This window comes from Lepidochelys kempii, chromosome 2 (assembly GCF_965140265.1).
Source record: "Lepidochelys kempii isolate rLepKem1 chromosome 2, rLepKem1.hap2, whole genome shotgun sequence".
Lineage (NCBI taxonomy): Eukaryota > Metazoa > Chordata > Testudines > Cheloniidae > Lepidochelys > Lepidochelys kempii.
In genome coordinates, this window is record NC_133257.1 from 80818538 (window position 1) to 80842221 (window position 23684).

Consider the following 23684-nt stretch of genomic DNA (forward strand, 5'->3'; position numbering starts at 1 on the left):
TTTCAGTGGAGCAGTGCTGGTGGTCTCTGACTCATACTATAGAAACTCAAACAACAACAGAAAAAGAAATAAAAACAGAGTGGAAGAAATGCAGTTTCAAAATTTTTTTTGTTCTGTTTAAACTGGAGACAAATGTGTTCGTTGACTCACTTAGTACCTTTTAGTCTGAAATAAAGAGCCCCTGTAAATTAATTGTGTAACATGGGATTCTCAGTTATGGAACATGGTATAACAAGCTCGGAGTGTGGTGCCTGTCATTAGTTATGTGTTGGGGAAGCACTGAAGATATACTTATACTTATACTTGTATAAGTAGGGGCATAGCGAGCAGATCGAGGGACGTGATCGTTCCCCTCTATTCGACATTGGTGAGGCCTCATCTGGAGTACTGTGTCCAGTTTTGGGCCCCACACTTCAAGAAGGATGTGGATAAATTGGAGAGAGTCCAGCGAAGGGCAACAAAAATGATTAGGGGACTGGAACACATGAGTTATGAGGAGAGGCTGAGGGAGCTGGGATTGTTTAGCCTGCAGAAGAGAAGAATGAGGGGGGATTTGATAGCTGCTTTCAACTACCTGAAAGGGGGTTCCAAAGAGGATGGCTCTAGACTGTTCTCAATGGTAGCAGATGACAGAATGAGGAGTAATGGTCTCAAGTTGCAGTGGGGGAGGTTTAGATTGGATATTAGGAAAAACTTTTTCACTAAGAGGGTGGTGAAACACTGGAATGCGTTACCTAGGGAGGTGGTAGAATCTCCTTCCTTAGAGGTTTTTAAGGTCAGGCTTGACAAAGCCCTGGCTGGGATGATTTAACTGGGAATTGGTCCTGCTTTGAGCAGGGGGTTGGACTAGATGACCTTCTGGGGTCCCTTCCAACCCTGATATTCTATGATTCTATGAAGAGTGATTCTACCCCAACAATTGAAAACTTCTTCCACGTCCACCCCCCGCATTGCCTTCAAAAACACAAAGGCTTGGTTTCCTTAAATAAATTGGATGATGACTGTGGTCTCTAGCTAGTTGCACATCAGCTTTTATTGAGGTTAAAAGTGAACTGTTTAAGAATGCACTGTTTTCTCTTTAATTTGGCTGTTGAAGATGGAATTCACTGAGCTCCATCTGTTCAAATGAACTTTAAGTAACAAGCAAGGAAAAATGTTGATGTTCCTTTCCACATACGTAATAGTAATGTGTCTTATGAAGAAGGCATAATGACCTGGAGACTTGCGTTGGCTTAGGAGAGCAGTACAGCAATGTTAGTGACTTACCTGGGCAATAAAGGGATTTTACAAAAAAGAGCATTTTTGAGGTCTAAGCTGTTGTTTCTGGGATCTGGTTTTTTTATCACAATATTTAAAATTTGGGGCGGAGAACCCCACCAACTGCTGCTGTCCGTGTAGAACCCCTTCAAGTGGCTTCCCCAGTAACCCAACTGTTAATGCATTTAATTGGTTCTCCAAGAGTAGTTTTGAAATAGTGATAGATTTTAAAAACATCTGTAAATTATAAATAATTTTTTAAAGTTCACATTTCTCTTTTGAATACCCATTACAGAGTATTAGTTTTCAAGTAGTTAAATAAGTTATGAGACAAATGAGTGAGTTTAATGTGGGACCATTGATGTGAAAAAAATGTGGTTGTTGTATTATTAAAGTTGCCGCTTTCCCAGAACTGTTTATATTTTGGGTCAGAATAAGTGGAGGAAATTGTGAAATAATGCATGTTTTGTTTAATGTGATGTTAAACTTTAACAGTTTCCGACGATCCTATTAAAAAAGTATAAAACAATAGCTTTGTTAGACAACCCGCACATTGTGATACATTTTCTATCATGTTGACACATACCTGGAAGACCTGAGGATAATACTTCTGTGTATACACTTATCACAAATTGTAAAGTATTGTTTTATATCAGTAATATCTAACCTCTTCATTTAACATTTGTTTTCACCTGCATGTTCCCATAAGATTCTTTATCTCATTTTCAAGGTAGCCCTGCAGACAATTAACAGCAGTAATAATATAAAATCTGTCCAGCACTAAAACGTGATATGGCCATTATAAGTAAACTATACAATTTATAATACCCACTCTACTCAAGTAACCACAAGAAAATGCAAAGATTTAACACATCAGAAGTCTTTGATCTTCCCAGTTAACTGACCTACCTGGCTGACATTTATTCTTCCAGTTTTTAACTTGAATTTTATATTGTAGGGGTCATCCTGAAAATTAGCAAGGGTGTGTGTTTGTGCGCATGTGAGCGCGCGCACGCAACACAGCACCCAGCACAATGGGATCTTGGTCTGTGGCTGGGGTAATACATATAAATAATAACACACACATGCACGTACACATGCCTATATATAATTACACAACATATACTTTGTGTGTGTGTGTGTGTATAAACAGTGTGCATACATGTCCTGTGCTAGATATACTTGATTTGTCAGTATTTTTTAATATTCCCTTCAAAAGTAACCATTGTTGTAAATCTTGGTCCTGTTTAGGAAACCTTGCTATGTAGTACTTGCCCATACATCGTGCTGAGTCCCATAAGGACAGTTATGTGACCAGTGTGCTGTTACAGTTAACTAGCCCAGGTAGCAAAAATATATCAGCAAGACCAGCGCTTGGGAAATGTCTGAGCATCTGAAGTATTGTATCTTTCTTGTTGGTTATGCGATAATCCTGCAGTATTAGTTCTTTTCGGTGACTCCTCACTGCAGGTGAAGGAAAGGATTTTTCTTACAGTTATGGCCTAGAATTGGGAATCAGAAGATCTGGGTTCTATTTCATCTCGATCACAGATTCCATTTGTGACCTGAGGACAATCATGTAGCTTCTCTGTGCTTCCGTAATCCCACCAGTAAAAATGGGGAGAATCCAGTAATGCTTTATATGGGTATTGTGAAACTTAATTTATTAATCTTTGTAAACACCTGACAGTTGTGGATCAGAGGCAAAACGGACATTTTGTTATTTTTTTTATGCTATTAAAAGGTTTGCTGCCATTTTTTCTAGAAACAAAGCTTGCGTTGTTTAAATTATATAGAAAAATAAGGCACAACAGAGCAACTCCTTCTGCACTGCAGAATATTCCAGTGAAAATGTGTGTATGTCATGCACTTGCCCAGAGTCTAACTGCTCTTTTCTGAAGCAGCACTGTTCAGTCAGCAGCACCAGGGATCAGATCACTTTCAAGACTTCACAACTACTGAGGTTGGCACATGAGTGGCTGGCTGCTCACACCACAGAGGTGCTTTGTACTCTGATGCTTCCCTGCCCCCATGGAATAACTCCTTCTGGAATTACTTCGCTTTTCTGTTAGTGAGCACTTTCCCCCAGAAATATGACTGAACAGGTGTTACTCTGCTACTAACTGAGTTTCCAGCTGTCCTCCTCCAACACAGACCAGGCAAAATCTGTTGTTTAGCGCTATTAGGCAGACTAGAGAACTATCAAGCCCGAGATGGAGGTCTTCCTTGCAGGATATGGCAGTTTTGTTGCCAGAGGATGGTCAGGAAGGCCTGGCTGGCTAACAAAGACAGTCCTTCAGCTGCTGGGTGTAGTTCCAGTTTTGCATCCCCTTTGGCAGCAGCACAGAGACTGCTGCAGTGTGGCCAGCCAGCAAAACTAGGAAATAAGGACCTCTTTTATTTACTCAGGCTGCTGAATCATGGGCATTTCTGTCTGCTTGGAGCAAAGTCAGGCAGCTCTACTTTCCACTGGAAGTCTCAGGAGTGTTTGGTACTTTCATCTCAGAGTGTTCACACACTTGTTTTAATGTGCTTTATGGAAATGGTGAAACTCAGCGAGTACGGTTGCTGTAGAAAAACATCTGCACTAACTATTCACACACACTTGCATCTTTAAATAGACTTTTTAGGCCTTGGAGCTGATTTCCAGAAAAGTTTTTCAGTTCTGAGAGCTAGAGCTCTCTTAGAGCCAGCTAGTGTGAAGTGACTGGTTCCAAAAATTAAAAATTTACATGGACATGTTAAGTGCATCACATTGAAATGCAGAATACTTGCCATAACACAAAAAAGGCATTTACAGTAGGTAGCACTTAGTGAGCACTGAAGGAAAAAAAAATACAAGTCAATACAGAAAATATAGTTTAAAACCCCAAGAAATACTCTATAAAATACTTAGGGTCGTATTTCGCCCTCCTAGATTTGCACATCTCCCATGGATTTCAGTGGCAGTTGTACACATGCATCTGAAGGTACAGTTTTGTCCAAAGTGTTTTATAAAAAGCTTGTTAAACATTTAAAATTAATGTAGTAATGTTGATGTAGTTGAATGTGTAGATGTCTCTAAATTTATGCACAGTTATATGCAGAGTAGCAACAAACTACTTATATTTTCTATGAGAGTGATTGTCGAAAAGGGATTTGGGGTCTATTCTCCTAACAGTAGGTGAAATTTACCCTCTCCGCACACAGCCAGATTTGAGTAGGGAATTCTGTGGGGATTGGAGAGGGTAAAATTCGTTACCCTGGCTGCAGGTCTGTTCAGAGTAGCTCTTCTGAGACTTCTGTAGCAGCCCATAGGTTAGAATAGCAGCTGCTGCAGTAGTGTTGTCGAAGGTAAACTGGGGTAAACTGAGTTCACCCACTTCTCATTTGGGAAATATGAGCTTTACTTTAGGTTTAGCCACTTCTTTTTTTACCACTACACCACTGAGCTACTGCTCTTCCTTACTTCCTATGTATGTTATGGCCGTGGAGTTATGGATCCTGTGACTCTTTCTTAATCGGCCCTAAACCTCACCAAGGTTACGTCTACACTGCACATCGCTGATGGTGGTGTGTAGCATACGTGGAGCTACTCGCTGCAGTGAAAAGGATGCGTCCACATTGAGTTGTGGAGCTACATGTGTCAATGAAAGACACTGGCAGCAGGGAGGCAGCAGGGAAAGCTTTCGTTGCAGCGGGGAAAGCTGCCTGAGTCTTTCCTTGCTGCCGGAGTCATTTCTGGCAGTGTTGACGCGGCGGCCCTGCTTGGGCAAGCAGAGCGATGAAGTGTATGTATTCACATACATACCTACACCCTTCAGGCATATCAGGCATATCATATTGCCTGAGCGTGCCTCACTGGCTACCCTGCCATTTATGCCCCTGTTGGGGGGCTACGCATGTGTGTACAGTCCATGCCATCAAAAGGCATGCAGTGTAGATGTAATTCAAGTATGTTGACCTGTTAAAGGCTGGCACAGAGTCTCCCCTTATGGCGAAAAGTACATGCAGAAGCCTTTACCTCATCCCTTCGTGGTTGGTCTCCTTGTGGCCCTTTTCATGAAGCCACACTGCAGCATTAAAGTGGTGTAGAGAGGAGTGTGTGTAGAATTTTTAATAAGGAGCCTGCTATTGCCTTACACTGATGTTATCTGGGGGGATTCCCCATGTTTTAGTAGGCAAATAGCTCCTTTTATCACACTGAAGAAGTAAATTTCCAATTTTAAAATATAATTGCAGAAGTTAGTCTTTGCAAGTCTTAATTTTTTTTAAATGAGATTTCTTTTTTTATGCTGAGGGTTATTGCACTGAATCATTTTGGACTTGATTCATAAAAATGCTGCAAAGGAAAGGCTTTTGTACTCTATTAACTCTGTTCCCCTTCTACTTTTTTTTTTAACCTTGTATAAAAGCTAAAGGAGCATTCTCCAAACAAACAAAGGGACTTGGATGGGGGAGAAGGAAGGGGGCCACCATTTTCTTATATCTTGGTCACACCTGAAACCTGAACCTGGCCCTGCAGCTTGCTTGCCATCCATTCGAGATTTACAAGCTAAAGGGAACGGTTATGTAATAGGTAAAACCAGGCAGACAGTGGCCACAAGAAGGAAGTGATTTAGTACAGTGCCAGTGACTGTGCACTATTTATAACACTTCTTGTATATTTCTCCAAACATTTATACAAAAATATGTCATGCCTGGATAGGGTAATACAATTTAATACTAAATTTGGTTCCAAAATATGGTAGCCTAGGCAGTTGCAGACTACTTTTCTTTGCTCAGTTGCATGACACAAATTCCTGTTTACCTGCCAGCAGTGTACTGGTTCATCTGTCAGGCATGTATTTGATTTTTAAAGGACAAAGGGTGTGTGTGTGTTTGTTCGTTTTAACAAAGCTTGCTGGAAAATTTCACTCAACATAAAATGGTGACAAAAATGTGTAAAGGTGGTCGGGGGGAGATTAAAAATTGAATTTTTTGTCCTGTTTTGCTACCTGCTCTAGTTTTTAAGCCAAAACCAGCCATTTGAAAGTGAAGAATGTAGATTTTCATCAGGCGGCTTGTGTGAATGAAGCAGCCGTTAGTATAACAATTAAAAAAACCCAACTGTCCAGTAATTATTTAGTATCCATCTTGAACAATGAAAAGCTTTGTTAAGTATTTTAGTAGATGATAGGTTGTTAGTACCTGGAAGGAGTGATATTTTGAAAGAAAATAAACACCTTTGTCATCTGTTCAACAAGATGGTAGGATTGTTTGTTTGTAGGGCTGTCAAGCAATTAATCACGCTGTTAAACAATAATAGGATACCATTTATTTAAATATTTTTGGATGTTTTCTACAGTTTCAAATGTATTGATTTCAGTTTCAACACAGAACACAAATTATACAGTGCTCACTTTATATTTATTTTTATTACAAATATTTGCACTGTAAAAAAACAGAAAAGAAATAGTATTTTTCAATTCACCTAATACAAATACTATAGTGCAATCTCTTTGTCATGAAAGTTGAACTTACAAATGTAGAATTATGTACAAAAAAACCTGCATTCAAAAATAAAACAATGTAAAACTTTAGAGCCTACCAGTCCACTTAGACCTACTTCTTGTTCAGCCAATCACTCAGATGAACAAATTTGTTTACATTTGCAGGAGATAATGCTGCCCGCTTCTTGTTTAAAATGTCACCTGAAAGTGAGAACTGGTATTTGCATGGCACTTTTGTAGCTGGCATTGCAAGGTATTGATGTGCCAGATATGCTAAACATTTGTATGCCCCTTCATGCTTCGGCCGCCAATCCAGAGGACGTGCTTCCATGCTGATGACACTCGTTAAAAAATAATGTGTTAATTAAACTTGTGACTGAACTCCTTGGGGGAGAATTGTATATCTTCTGCTCTGTCTTAGAATCATAGAATGTCAGGGTTGGAAGGGACCTCAGGAGATCATCTAGTCCAACCCCCAGCTCAAAGCAGGACCAGTCCCCAGCATTACCTGCATTCTGCCATATATTTCATATTATAGTAATCTTGTATGATGACTCAGCACACAGTCTGAACTATTGAACTCTTGGTGACTATTGAAAGCAATCCAGGAGATTTTAATAGGATATTTTAAGAAAATGACATTGTTATGTTGGAAAAAAGTTTCCCAGAATAGCTTCAATCAGAGTTGGCAACCCTACATGTAAATATATCATGATGCTGGCTACAACAATGCTATGTGGATGCCTGTTCTCACTTTCAGGTGACATTGTAAACAAGAAGTGGGCAGCATTATCTTCTGCAAATGTAAACAAACTTGTTTGTCTGAGCGACTGGCTGAACAAGAAGGAAGACTGAGTGGACTTGTAGGGTCTAAAGTTTTACATTGTTTTGTTTTTGAGTGCAGTTATGTAACCAACAAAATCTATATTTATAAGTTGCACTTTCATAATAAAGATTGCACTACAGTACTTGTCTGAGGTGAGTTGCAAAATACAATTTCTTTTATCATATTTATAGTGCAAATATTTGTAATAAAAATAATTATATAAAGTGAGCACCATACATTTTGTATTCTGTATTGTAATTGAAATCAATATGGTTGAAAATGTAGAAAAACATCAAAAAATTTCATTTTTAATAAATTTCAATGGGTATTCTATTATTTAATAGTGCGATTAAAACTGTGATTAATCACAATTAGTTTTTTAATCACGATTAATTTTTTTGAGTCAATTTGTTTAAATGTCTTTTCTGTAGGCCAATTGGATAGTGTGTGTGTGTGCGTATGCATGTGTCTGTGTGTGTGTGTATGTGTCATGTGTAGATAATTTGTAAAAACCTCTCTTTCAGAGTCAAACAAGAGGATACAAAATGCAGTTTTCAACTTATATTGAAAAGCATTGTTGCAATGGGCAGGGTTCCAGGATTGGTGTTTGGTTGTTTTCTCAGAGTTAGATGGTTGCCATCTGGCATTGATAGTGAGATGGCGTTGTCATCAGTTTCTAGAGGCAGGAAAGGAATGAATCCTCATCTGTTTCCTGTGGATAAGCAGGAGGCTGATAATCTAGTAAAATCTTGTTACCTTAAAGAAAGCAGGCTTGGAATTTGTTTACATGATAAAAGCCAACTCTAACTTTTCATGTTAATATGATAAGTTTCTTTGTGAGAGGGTTGTAGATGTTAAGAAACTTAGCATTTGTTGAAAAATATCTTAAGAAAAATACCTTCCCCATGGGTTTATTCAGTCATTTTCTATAGTATTATCTTAATCAACTTTGTTTTTAAAAGGAAATAAGACAACGATGTTGCCCCTGGAAGGGAATAAAGAATAATTTGCTTTAGATGGAGCTGTTGGGCATTTTTTGTATTTTTTTTTAAAGTTTTTATACTAAGAGAAATGTAGTCATTAAACCACAGTACACCGGACCCTCGCTAGAACGCAGGATTTGGGATCCATGTGTGGTACTGCGGGGACCGCGTTATAGCGGGGACCACATTAAAATCCAAGTAATTATAGGCCTGTTAGTTTGACATCTGTAGTATGCAAGGTCTTGGAAAAATTTTTGAAGGAGAAGGTAGTTAAGGACATTGAAGTCAATGGTAAATGGGACAAAATACAACATGGTTTTACAAAAGGTAGATCGTGCCAAACCAACCTGATTTCCTTCTTTGAGAGAGTAACAGATTTTTTAGATAAAGGAAACGCAGTGGATCTAATTTATTTAGATTTTAGTAAGGCGTTTGATACTGTGCCACATGGGGAATTATTAGTTAAATTGGATAAGATGGGCATCAATAGGAAAATTGAAAGGTGGATAGGGAATTGGTTAAAGGGGAGACTACAACGGGTCCTACTGAAAGGTGAACTGTCAAGTTGGAGGGAGGTTACCAGTGGAGTTCCTCAAGGATCAGTTTTGGGACCAATCTTATTTAATCTTTTTATTACTGACCTGGGCACAAAAAGTGGGAGTGTGCTAATAAAGTTTGCAGATGATACAAAGCTGGGAGGTATTGCTAATTTAGAGAAGGACAGGGATACCCTACAGGAGGATCTGGATGACCTTGTAAACTGGAGTAATAGGAATAGGATGAAATTTAATAGTGAGAAGTGTAAGGTCATGCATTTAGGGATTAATAACAAGAATTTTAGTTATAAGCTAGGGACGCATCAACTAGAAGTAACGGAGGAGGAAAAGGACCTTGGAGTATTGGTTGATCATAGGTTGACTATGAGCTGCCAATGTGATATGGCTGTGAAAAAAGCTAATGTCGTCTTGGGATGCATCAGGAGAGGTATTTCCAGTAGGGATAAGGAGGTTTTAGTACCGTTATATAAGGCACTGGTGAGACCTCACCTGGAATACTGTGTGGAGTTCTGGTCTCCCATGTTTAAGAAGGATGAATTCAAACTGGAACAGGTACAGAGAAGGGCTACTAGGATGATCCGAGGAATGGAAAACTTGTCTTATGAAAGGAGACTCAGGGAGCTTGGCTTGTTTAGCCTAACTAAAAGAAGGTTGAGGGGAGATATGATTGCTCTCTATAAATATATCAGAGGGATAAATACCAGAGAGGGAGAGGAATTATTTAAACTCAATACCAATGTGGACACAAGAACAAATGGATATAAACTGGCCACTAGGAAATTTAGATTAGAAATTAGACGAAGGTTTCTAACCATCAGAGGAGTGAAGTTTTGGAATAGCCTTCCGAGGGAAGTAGTGGGGGCAAAAGATCTATCTTGCTTTAAGATTAAACTCGATAAGTTTATGGAGGAGATGGTATGATGGGATAACATGGTTTTGGTAATTAAATATTCATGGTAAATAGGCCCAATGGCCTGTGATGGGTTTTTAGATGGGGTAAGATCCAAGTTACCCGGGAAAGAATTTTCTGTAGTATCTGGCTGATGAATCTTGCCCATATGCTCAGGGTTTAGCTGATCGCCATATTTGGGGTCGGGAAGGAATTTTCCTCCAGGGCAGATTGGAAGGCCCTGGAGGTTTTTCGCCTTCCTCTGTAGCATGGGGCACGGGTCACTTGCTGGAGGATTCTCTGCTCCTTGAGGTCTTCAAACTACAATTTGAGGACTTCAATAGCACAGATATAGGTGTGAGGTCTTTTTTAGGAGTGGTGGGTGAAATTCTGTGGCCTGCATTGTGCAGGAGGTCAGACTAGATGATCATAATGGTCCCTTCTGACCTAAATATCTATGAATCTATCTATGAATCTATGAAAATGAATTGCAATTAAAGTAATTAAATTTGGGATCCATGGCTGCGACCGCGTTATATGCGAATTCGTGCTATATAGGTGGTGCACGTTCTAGTGAGGGTCCGGTGTATTTGTTTGTTTAAAAGGAAGGCTGCAAAAATCCCAGATGGTACCTGTTAAGCACTTAGTTAAAACTCACCTGGTCCAGAAGTGAAGTAATATCATGGATAACTAGTTTAGTTTAATAGCTGGCTTGTGTTTTGTTTGTCGTTTCTTTGTTATTCATAAATCTTTCAGTTTTTACTATAATCATGTATCATTTTTTCCTGTTTCCAGTTTTTCACAAGTTGCTTTGTCTATGATCACCTAAAAGTACAGGTTCTATTTAACTAAGGAAGTTCAGCTGGCTGAGACTTTTGCAAAAAGGAAGAAATGGTGGGCAACCTCTTGAACTTTAGAAACAAAATACACTGTTGGGAACTGGCTCTTGTGAAACTTTCTCATTTTCCTTGATCCCAGCTGACTTAGTACAATAATATTTGTTAGTTTGTTTTGAACATTTAATAATCCATTTTCTGGCTTGAGGTTACCAAATGGTAGTTATTGAAGAGATTCTGGCAGCATTATTTTTAGAGAAGACATCACTTTTATTATGGTTTTTGTCCATTTCCTTCCTTGTAATTTTTTAATATTATTTTGTTGAGGGCACCAAAGTCTATATCAATAATAACCCCGAAAAGATTTCTGTTTTCAGAACCAACTTTAAGGGGGAAAAAATAGAGGAAAAGAACAGGGAATTTTTATTAAATACTAGGCATGTGGGTTGACTGCATTAATTGTAAATCATTTCTGTAATATTTCCTTCTTTCACGGACTCTTCAGATGATCACATAATATGCAAATCATTTTACAATGGATACAAAAGAAACATTAAATATATTAAAATCTGCATTTTAATAAAGTTGTCAATGTATAATATATATCCTGCAACTGAGAGAGGATGATAAAAAAGCAATAAAAGGATAATATAGGCACAGAACTATTTAATAACTTTTCATATTTTACAGTTTGATAAAAATAAATGTGGGATAAAAAAAAGCTGTTGGAGGTGAAAAGTATCCCATTTCAAGTTTAGTACATTGCGTATTTGTTCCAGCTATTTGCATGTTTATACACATTTAGTGTATCCTTTGAACTCCAGGGGAATAAGCGTATGTGCACTTTTTTTCCTCATTCCAGATGGAGTGGATATTGAGGATGACCCCACTTGCTCATGGCCAGCTTCATCACCTTCCAGCAAAGACCAGACTTCACCAAGCCATGGAGAAGGTTGTGATTTTGGTGAGGAAGAGGGTGGCCCAGGATTGCCTTATCCGTGCCAGTTCTGTGACAAGTCATTCAGTCGGCTCAGCTACTTAAAACATCATGAGCAGAGTCACAGCGACAAGCTCCCTTTCAAATGCACATATTGCAGTCGCCTCTTCAAACACAAGCGGAGCAGAGATCGCCATATAAAGCTTCACACGGGAGACAAGAAGTATCACTGCAGTGAATGTGATGCGGCATTTTCAAGGAGTGATCACCTTAAAATTCACTTAAAGACTCATACATCCAACAAGCCATATAAATGTGCCATTTGTAGACGTGGATTCCTTTCGTCTAGTTCACTGCATGGTCACATGCAGGTTCATGAAAGAAACAAGGATGGTTCTCAGTCTGCCTCCAGAATGGAGGAGTGGAAAATGAAAGACACTCAGAAATGCAGTCAGTGTGAAGAAGGCTTTGATTTCCCTGAAGATCTTCAGAAACACATAGCAGAATGCCACCCCGAGTGTTCCCCTAATGAAGACAGGGCTGCTCTTCAATGTGTTTATTGCCATGAACTCTTTGTAGAGGAAAGTTCTCTTGTAAATCACATGGAGCAAGCTCATAATGGTGAAAAGAAGAATTCATGCAGCATTTGCTCAGAGAACTTCCATACTGTGGAAGAACTGTACAGCCACATGGATAGTCACCAGCAGCCCGAATCATGCAATCATAGCAACAGCCCTTCTTTGGTAACTGTTGGCTACACCTCAGTATCTAGCACCACTCCAGATTCAAACCTCTCGGTGGATAGTTCAACAATGGTAGAAACGGCTCCCCCAATAACAAAGGGTCGTGGAAGAAAGCGGGCAGCCCAACAAGTACCAGATATCACTGGTCCTTCGAATAAGCAAGCAAAAGTTACCTATAGCTGCATTTATTGCAACAAACAGTTATTTTCAAGCCTTGCAGTTCTGCAGATACACCTGAAAACTATGCATTTAGATAAACCTGAACAAGCGCATATCTGTCAGTATTGTTTGGAGGTGTTACCTTCACTTTATAATCTGAATGAACATCTTAAGCAAGTTCATGAAGCTCCAGACCCAGCACTGATTGTTTCTACCATGCCTGCCATGGTCTACCAGTGCAACTTCTGCTCTGAAGTATTTAATGACCTCAACACTCTTCAGGAACATATCCGATGTTCTCATGGGTTTGCAAACCCTGCTGCTAAAGACAGTAATGCATTCTTTTGTCCCCATTGCTACATGGGATTTCTTACTGATTCTTCTTTGGAAGAGCATATTAGACAAGTCCATTGTGATCTTAGCAGTTCCCGTTTTGGTTCCCCTGTACTTGGAACCCCAAAAGATCCAGTAGTAGAAGTATATTCCTGTTCCTACTGTACTAATTCTCCAATATTTAACAGTGTCCTTAAATTGAACAAGCATATCAAGGAGAACCATAAGAACATTCCTTTGGCATTGAATTACATCCACAATGGAAAGAAATCTAGAGCCTTGAGCCCCTTATCTCCTGTAACTATTGAGCAAACTTCCTTAAAGATGATGCAAGCTGTAGGTGGTGCTCCTCCACGTCCTGCAGGTGAATATGTCTGTAATCAATGTGGTGCTAAGTATACGTCTCTGGATGGTTTTCAGACTCATTTAAAAACCCACCTTGACACTGTCCTGCCAAAACTGACCTGCCCTCAGTGCAACAAGGAGTTTCCAAACCAAGAGTCGCTGCTGAAGCATGTTACAATTCATTTCATGATAACTTCTACATACTATATCTGTGAAAGCTGTGACAAGCAGTTTACTTCAGTGGATGACTTGCAAAAACACCTGCTTGACATGCATACGTTTGTATTCTTCCGCTGCACCTTGTGTCAAGAGGTTTTTGACTCCAAAGTCTCCATTCAACTACACCTGGCTGTGAAGCACAGCAATGAAAAGAAGGTATACAGGTGCACATCTTGTAACTGGGACTTCCGTAATGAAACTGACCTACAGCTTCATGTTAAACACAATCACCTGGAGAATCAAGGGAAAGTGCACAAGTGCATTTTCTGTGGCGAGTCGTTCGGTACAGAGGTGGAGCTTCAGTGCCACATTACTACACATAGCAAAAAATACAACTGCAAATTCTGCAGCAAAGCTTTTCATGCTATTATATTGCTAGAGAAACACTTGAGGGAAAAACACTGTGTTTTTGAAACTAAAACTCCAAACTGTGGAACAAATGGAGCATCGGAGCAAGTTCAGAAAGAAGAAGTGGAGCTCCAGACCTTGTTGACAAATAGCCAGGAGTCACATAATAGCCATGATGGCAGTGAAGAAGACGTTGATACATCAGAGCCCATGTACGGTTGTGACATTTGTGGAGCAGCATACACAATGGAAACTCTCCTGCAGAATCATCAGCTTCGAGACCACAACATCCGACCTGGAGAAAGTGCTATAGTTAAGAAGAAGGCAGAGCTGATTAAAGGGAATTACAAGTGTAATGTGTGTTCTCGAACATTCTTCTCTGAAAATGGGCTCCGTGAACATATGCAGACACACTTGGGACCAGTGAAACATTATATGTGCCCAATATGTGGTGAGCGGTTTCCATCTCTTCTGACTCTTACTGAACATAAAGTCACACATAGTAAGAGCCTGGACACTGGAAACTGCAGAATTTGCAAAATGCCTCTACAGAGTGAGGAGGATTTTTTAGAGCATTGCCAAATGCACCCTGATTTGAGAAATTCCTTAACAGGATTCCGCTGTGTGGTATGCATGCAAACAGTGACTTCTACCTTGGAACTGAAAATCCATGGGACATTTCACATGCAAAAAACAGGAAATGGCTCTGCAGTGCAGTCCACAGGGCGTGCACAGCACCTTCAGAAACTGTACAAATGTGCTTCTTGCCTGAAGGAATTCCGCTCAAAACAGGATTTAGTGAAACTTGACATCAATGGTCTGCCATATGGTCTGTGCGCTGTTTGTGTTAATCTCAGTAAAAGTGGTAGTCCAAGTGTCAACATCCCTTCAAGCAGTAACAGACAAGGCTTGGGTCAAAATGAGAACTTGAGTTCCATTGAGAACAAAAGCAAGGCAGGGGGACTGAAGACTCGCTGTTCTAGTTGCAATGTTAAATTTGAATCAGAAAGTGAACTACAGAATCATATCCAGTCAATCCACAGAGAGCTTGTTCCAGACAGCAACAGTACACAGCTGAAAACACCACAAGTATCTCCAATGCCCAGAATCAGCCCTTCTCAATCTGATGAGGTAAAATTTTTTCTTTTGCTGTTGCTGCTTTTCACCTTTTTGATAAAACTTCCCCATTTTACACTGCCGTTTTCTCAGGCCTTATTGTTATTTGCCAGAAACTGCTTAGATTGAACCATGGAATAGTTCCTCCCATAGCCGTTAGCTAGCAATTACTTGCTTTTTGATATGCCTTGTGTTTTGGCTTGATTGGTGTAGAATAGGACTAATTCCAGTCTCCCTAGGATATTGTCTTCTGTATTACTGAGAGACCAGTCTTCATGCCAGCACAACTGAGATCTGGAATCTTAACTTAGCTTCATTGCAAGTCGGAATCCCTTGCTATATGGCTTGCGCTTATGGCATAGAGTATTAATGACACAGAATTAAAATACATAGAGCCAATATGCTGGCAAAAAGGATGAACGTTCAAAAAATATTTGTGAACAACAAATTGGGGAGTTATTTTTGTAAATTATGTTTCAGACATTAATTTTCCCTGTCTTTACCGTACTTTGATTAAAATGAAACTCAGCAATTTGTCACCTACCTAGGGTAAATGGTGAAATGGGCTTTCTATGGCAATTCCATTTTTAATTTTCTTTTTATTAACAATATTTTAGGTAGCACAAGGTCACCAATGCACCAAGTACCTGAGGATTTAAACTTCATCTATGCAGAACAACTTTAAAAGTAAAATTACACATAAATAGTAGTCCCAAATTTTTGAAAGATTTCTTCTGCTCTCACTTGTTTACATTAGCTTAAGAGATAATGTGGGGGTGGTATTAAGGGTGGAGGGAAATGTCACAACCGATCCATGTGGGAGGTGAAGGGAGAGTCTTTTTTGCCTTAATACGTTCAATGAATAAAATGAGTTAATTAGCATTTTGGGGATGAGTTCTTGCATATAGGACTCTCAACAACTTAAGAAACCTAATAGCTCAATACACACACACAGACACACACACACACACAGACTCTCTCTCTCTCTTCCAAAAGTAGCTTGTACCCAAAGTCTTGCTAAACTTTGCTATGGGATGCACATTGATGTAGCATGGGTGGGGAGAATGGGCCCAAACAATTGTTTTCCCACCACACCATATTTGTGATGCCATCTGCTAGGATAAACACATACCTTAGAATAGCACATGGTAGGCTGACTTGCCTTATTTCTTTGAAAAGTCATCTTAGTTCCATTTCACTCTTCTCCGATATTACTTGCAATTTCTTGAGGCTTACAAAGGTCCCTAGCTCCTCAGGCACATTGAAAACCTATCCTGGTTTCCCCAAGCACACTCAAAACCATGTACATTAAGACATATTCCCAGGTTGTTGGCCATTTCCTTGGCACCCTCAAAAGCTATTATACTTTTTAACGAATTGGTTCAACATCTACATTTTTATTGTGCTTCATGAGCTTGGAGGATGTCATAATCAGAGTTCCTGTAACCTGATTGGCCTCTCTGCTTTCCATTGATAAAACCAACCACTTTAACAGTTTGGGGAAGTCAAAAATCCACATAGTTTCAAAGAATTTTCACTCTCAGTAGATTTACTGCCTTTGGATTTTCATATGAAATGTTTTTTTCAGACTGATAATTCTTAAATAACAGATCTTTAGGTCATTTTTCAGCCCTTTCATTCATATGTCCTAAAGTTGCCAATCAGCTCCCCATCCACTGTTTGTAAACTGTGTTTTCTGTTATTGCAGTTTTAGCCTCTAGATAAGTGACCTTTGGGCCCTCAAATCCTTTGCTCATGGCAGACACGATAACTTTGAGAAGGTTATTAAGTCCCTTATAGAGTGTCAATACTTTTAGAGCTCATCCACAAGCTTCACAAAGCCAAAGGCTGATAAAAAGCATGTCTTGTTTTTTAAAAATTTCAAATTTAAACTCTTGTCAATCTGCAGCGACCCAGACTGTAGCAGTGAAAGTGATCATAAATAACAAAACTCACTTCGTAGATTTTTTATGTTCAGACAGAGAGAAATTCAAAGTCTAAAAAATGAGTGAAAAGTAAACTGGATTTCTAAAACTGTTAGTAACTGAAAGTGTTGTTATAATAAATAAGGACATTTGTTGTTTTGAATATGATTTGTAAGATGACAACATCCCATGGAAAATGTATCTACTTAACATTGCCAGTAGCTAATTTTTTAAAAAATTGTGACAAAAAATTTCCATAGGGATAAATAGAGCAGAGATTCCATTTGGTTTATTGCGTGTTACGTGGTTTGAAATGTTGAACTGGATGTTAGGAGCTTTCTAACTTTTGAAGCGAGAGAAATATAAAGAGTTGTGGTCCCACGGATAGTTCTGCAAACCCTTCATTATTCAAGTAATGGACATACGTGCTAAGGAAACTAAAACAGTGTTTTTCAATGGAGAAGTGGAAGGTGAGACTAAAACTTATATCTCCTTAGATGATTGTTTCTACATTTGAACTAAAAAGATGCAACTGCTCAGCTTCTTTTTCTTCTTTGTTCATCCTGTATAGAGAACAAACCTAGATAGTTCACTAATACCCTTTTTCATTATGTGCATATAATTTCAGATCTTTTAGTTAGTAAAAGTTACTGTAACTGTTGATAAATGTCTAAAAGTGGAGAGGCCCTAGTATTGTTTCTGTACTTAATGAGCTATAGGGGTTTCAGAAGTTCCTGAATTACTGCTAATGCATAGTGCATTAGCTCATTAAGATAACAGATAGAATGCTAATCTGGGTGGTAATTAGTGTTTAGACGTTGAGAAAGAGGTATGCTCTGAGTAGTGGACTGGGGACAGAACTCAGTCCTAGTTCTGACTTTGATTTCTTTGTTGACTTGGGCAAATCACTTTAACCTCTCTGTATCAATTTCCTCATCAGTAAAACAGGGCTAAAACATATTTATCTCAAAAGGGTGTTGGGAAGCTTAATTAGCATAAATGTTTGAAAGTACTTGGAAGATGAAAAGCATGTATAAGTGCTAGGTATTATTGCTTCTGTTGCCCCTCCTTAAAATGTTGTCATACTTAAGTTAATGAAGCACATAATGGGAGAACTCCTAATTCAGCAGAAAGCTTTGTAGCTTTGCCTTTACCTGTTGAGACTTAAGCCATGTCTGTAACAGATTTTGGTCCATGCAAGTTATGTCGGCATATAGCTCCTGAAATTTGTACATTGCTCAAGCATGTGCATACTTGGCTGCTTGTGCCGGTGGTGCACATACCCACCAGGAGTGTTTGTGTTGATGCAGATTACAGTGCACCACAGTTAGGTATCATAACGTGCCAGGTGCTGCCGTCAGATGCCATGCCTTTTGGGGGATTTTTGCAATGCATTTTGGGTAGAAATGAGGTATGCAGGGATCTCTGGGAGCTAGAGGTCAAGTTCTCAGCTTGCAACTTTCTCCATTCCATAATGAAATCCATAACTCATATTTTCACGTCTTTATTTAAAAACCTGCGCAGCACTTATCAGTCTCCACCTCTTCTGACAGAAGCATGGAGCCCACAGATGTGTGTACTATTTTTCTGAATGCTGCAAATATAGGATGCACGATTCTCCTGTATTTGCAGACCCATAGGAAGTACTACAACAACGGGGACATGACAATTTCTTGGAGGACAGAGTGCTGAGGGACACAGTGAAAAACAATTCAAGATTATTAGTGGCATTCATGGAACAGCTGCAGATGGTGGAGCACTGTTTCTAGGCCCAAGAAACGAGCATTTGTGGGGTTGAACTGTAATGCAGGTTTGCGACAATGACCAGTGGCTGCAGAACTTTTGGATACAAATGGCCACACTTCTGAATCTGTGAGCTGAGCTCACCCCAGCCTGCCAGCACAGGCATACCAGAATGAGTGGTGCATTGACAGTGGAAAAATGAGTGGTGATCTCACTGTGGACGCTTGCAACCCTGGATTGCTACTGGTCAGTAGGAAATCATTTTGGAGTTGGAAAATCCACAGTGGGGGCTGTTGCCACACAAGTGTGTAGGGCCCTAAATCATCTCCTGCTACACAGGACTGTGACCATTGGGTCACGTAGTGGATGGATTTGCAGCAATGGGTTTCCTGAGTTGCGATGGGGAGATAGATGGTACACACAGTGGTGAGCTGGAGCTGGTTCGCACCGGTTTGCGCGAACTGGTTGTTAAATTTTGAAGCCGATTTAGAACCAGTTGTTAAAGGGGTGGGCAAACCCCGGCCCGCGGGCCACATCCGGCCCGTGGGACCGTCCTGTCTGGCCCGCCTGAGCTCTCGGCTGGGGAGGCGCCCCTGAGAATCCCTTTTTAATTTTTACTCACCTGGCGGCACTTCGGGACTTCGGCAGCGGGTTCTTCACTCTCTCCGGGTCTTCAGTGGCACTTTAGCGGCGGGTCCTTCAGTGCTGCCGAAGACCCGGAGCGACTGAAGGAACCAGTTCTTCAGCTTTTGCCAGCTCATCACTGGGTAAACGTATCCCTGTTCTGGCACCAGCCCACCTTGCCACAGAGTATGTCAACCGAAAGAGCGACTTTTCTATGGTTATAAGAAAAGGAGTACTTGTGGCACCTTAGAAACTAATCAATTTATTTGAGCATAAGCTTTCGTGAGCTACCCTCCCCGTCCCCCCGCCCCACACACACACACACACACACACCCTCCTGTTGGTAATTTTCTACTATTACCAACAGGAGAGTGGGTTTGTGGGTATGTGTTGCGGGGGGGGAGGGAGAAAACCTGGATTTGTGCTGGAAGTGGCCCACCTTGATTATCATACACATTGTAAGGAGAGTGATCACTTTACATAAGCTATTACCAGCAGGAGAGTGGGGTGGGGGGAGAGAAAACCTTTTGTAGTGATAAACACCCATTTTTTCATGATTTGTGTGTATAAAAACAAACATCTTCTGTATTTTCCACAGTATGCATCCGATGAAGTGAGCTGTAACTCACGAAAGCTTATGCTCAGATAAATTGGTTAGTCTCTAAGGTGCCACAAGTCCTCCTTTTCCTTTTGCGAATACAGACTAACACGGCTGTTGCTCTGAAACTTTTCTATGGTTATGCAAGTGTTGGTGGATCACCAGGGATTCTTCAGCAATATCAATGTGGACTGGTTAGGGAAGGTGCATGGTACTCATATCTCTAAGAACACAGGACTGTTCAGAAAGCTGCAAGTAGGGACATTCTTTCCCAACTAGAAGATTACCTTTGGTGATATTGAAATGCCAATAGTGATCCTGGGGCACCCAGCCTACCCCTAGCTCTGCTGGCTCATGAAGCTGTACACCAGCCACCTCAACAGCATTAAGGAAAGATTCAACAACTAGCTCAGCAGATGCACAATGGTTGTTGAATGTGCTTTTGGGAGATTGAAGGGACACTGGCAGTGTTTATTCACTAGATTGTATCTCAGTGAATAAACTGTCCCTTCAGTGAGAAAAGTATACCAATGGTTATAGCTGCCTGTTGTATCCTGCATAATCTCTGTGAGGCAAAGGGAGGAAAGCTGGTACCAGGGTAGAGGGTGAGTGGCTGTCTGTTGACTTTGAACAGCCAGACACAAGGGCCCATTCCAACAGCCCAAAGTAGAGCTATGCAGCTGAGGGAGGCTTTGAAAGAGCACTGTAATGGTCAGCCCTTGTAGTGTTCTGTGCTTGCCTGTTTTCTGGGCTTGGAGCTTTGGTGCTGTTAGGAACAGTATAGTCCTTGCTGTACATATACAAGTATGGCATGCTTTGAATACGGCTATGCGTGCTGCAATATGTATTGTGAACTAATAAAGATAGTTTTATTCTCCAAAAATAGAAATCTGTTGAGTGGCAAAAACACTGCAGAAAAACAATGTGCAAAAAAAATGCCAGGGACTGCAATACAAACTTTTAACATAAATTAATGGACCAGAACTTTAAAATTGGAAAGGCAGCGAACATTTCTGTCCATTTCAGTGCATAGATGTAGTGCATTGTGGAACATATACATGATGGTTTGCTCAGATCAAAGTGAAGCTGTGGTTTTCCTTGCTGTCCTCCAGCTTGGAGTGGTAGGGATGGGCTGTGTGGAGCTACTACCATGGAATTTTCCCAGGACTGCAGAGGATGAAGAGTCTGGGATTTTTGGACCTGTAGGTCAACAACAGGGTCTGCAGCATTTGGGTTTGCTGTCTGAGAAGAACCATAATCTCCTGTTGCATCTCCCACTTCTTTTCCTGTTGGGACTCCTGGGCCTTTCTCCTCTCTGTTCTTTCCTTCTCTATGCCATCTGCCCTGTTGGCCCTCCAAGCCCTTTTTTCGTGGACTGATGCAGCATGGGCTTGCAGGATCTTACTGAACATGTTGTTCTCCTCAGGGTCTGACATTCTGTGGGTGTTGAGGGGTACCCCTCAAGGCCACGATGACAGCAGCTGTTGATAAAAAGAGACAGATGTATTAGTGGAGTTATAGTCACAATAGAAAGGGAAAGTTAAGTTTCAAAACTCCCTTCCCTTACTTCCATAAAATCTTTTATTAAGACATGCTTATTCACATTACAGCTTTGGAGTTTCTCTGCATAGCACTGCACTCCACCCTCTGCCATGGTGAGTATGGCCTGCCAGGAGTAAGGCAGTGGGGGAAGGAATTTTGGTTTCATGAAATAAAATTTTGTTCTTTATTTCAGGGATATGACCATAGTGCAGTGGCACTCAGTATTGGTACTATTTATTACAGAAAGGGGTGGCTTTAGCTGTTATCTCACTCCAGAAGGTAACAAAGGCACAGAGAGCACCCCCAAGCTGCCCAGACCCAAATGTCACTAACCTGTTTACTGGTGCCAGCCAAACTCATTGCAGTGTGGCGAGAGAAAGTGTCCTACCGCGGAGGAAGAAATAAGGCTGCCATCCGTAGAAGTCTTTGGGAGAGGATTGCAAAGTAGCTCCATGAAACTTTCATTGAGATTTCCTCTGAGGATACAAGGGACATTCCTGTATACATAAACAAACTGTTTCTCATGCCTCCTTTCCTCCCCACTTAACCAAACACGGGAACGAAGAACAGAGTGGTCACAGTCGTAGAGAATGGGGCATTGTGGGACAGCTGCTGGAGGACCATTAGGGTCAACACAGATCATGCAGTGTCTACACTCACACTGTGTTGACCTCAGTAAGCTGACCATGGCTCTCCGCCATTCGGGAAGGAAATTTTACTATGTTGTCATAAATGGGGCACTTACATCTGCAGGAGACGAATATGAGTGTAGACACATGCACAAATAGGTCGACACAAGGTGACTTATGTCATCCTAACTTTGTAGTGTAGAGCAGGCCTCAGATCTACACTGGAAACTTTTGTTGATATAACAATGTTGGGTAGGGGAGGTGATTTTTTTTTACATTTCTTAATTGGCTAAAGCTGTAGCATAGGTACAGGTAAACTGGCAAAAAGTGTCCTTTTGCTGTTGGAGCATAGTTAATTGAGGGAACTGCCAGAGCCGTCCCTTGAGTAGGGCTAATCAGGGTGACCCCCCTAAGCCCTGTGCTTTGGGGGCCCCCACTTTTCAATAAAATTGGGGCTGTCCCAACATTTAGCCCTTTGTCCTGCATCCTGACTGATGTACGATCGAGACGCCATTTGTCCTGATATTCACGTGAGGTGGGAGGTAGGCGGGTGACAAGTGTGAGGAGGCGAATGGGGAGGTGAGTGATAGGCGGGAGCGGGGTGAGGAAGCAGGCAGGCGAACAGTGAGGAGGAAAGCGGCGAGTGGGGGGGCACCGGAGAGACAGTGAGATACTAGCAGGGAGGTGAGTGACTGGTAGGCAGGAGGGGGGTGAGGAGGAAAGCACGGTTGGGCGTACAGGGTGGGGGAAAGCGTAGGATGGACGGCAGGGAGACTAGCGGGGAGGTGGGCAGCGGGCAGATGGGTGAGGAGCAAGCGGCAGCCGGGCAGGTGGACAGCATCGAGGAGAGAAGTGGGCAAGTGGGGGAGGTGAGGAAGCGAGGGGTGGGTGGGTATACTGGGTGGACAGCAAGAAGACTAGCAGGGAGGCTGATTTGTCCTGGCCCCTGGGACAGCCCTGGGAACTGCTTTAAGCTCTCCTGGCCAAAGTATCTTTTGCCAGTATAAACTGTGTCTGTACTAGGAGGGTTTGCCAGTACAGCTATACAGGTATAGTTATGCTGGCAATGATTTTCTAGTGTAGAGTAAGCCTAAGGACATGTTTACAGGGAAAATTTACTGGCATAACAATACCAATATAATTATATTCCTATTGGTTTAATTCCCTGGGTGGACACTCTTCTGAAATAAGTTATCCTGGCAAAAGGATTTTTTGCTGGTACGACTGCATCTACATTAAGTATTTTGCCGGCATAGCTATGTTAGTTAAACATAGATGTGAATCCTGCAAACAGATCAGCATGAGTGTGTCTTGTTATCCATACGGAATCCCACTGATCTTCACCAGTGCAGTTCTAATTGCATGCTTGGGATCTCAGGGGTGCATTCCTACTGTTCATGTTTCAGATTCTTATATTAGTATTGCATTTTTTTTTAGTGTAAGTTCTATTCAGTAAGACTTTGTTACCTTTGTAGGATAAAGTCCAGAATCTGCTGGAATCGATAAAAATCCAGATTAAAATGTATCGGTAAGGCCAGGAGAGGTTATAGGGCCACTTTCAGAAGAATGTTATAAAGGAGTGTCAGTGTTATTTTTTTCCAAAG

General features: G+C 40.9%; 1 protein-coding gene across 5 annotated transcripts in view; it reads left to right on the top strand.

Annotated features, from left to right (window-relative positions):
* Positions 1-23684, top strand: part of ZNF521 (zinc finger protein 521) — a 269245-nt gene that overhangs the window by 105243 nt on the left and 140318 nt on the right. For all 5 annotated transcript variants that reach the window (XM_073331350.1, XM_073331352.1, XM_073331354.1 and 2 more), the window contains one exon: positions 11682-15034. In XM_073331350.1, coding sequence (XP_073187451.1) covers positions 11682-15034 — 3353 coding nt within the window. The remainder of the gene's footprint in view (positions 1-11681; positions 15035-23684) is intronic.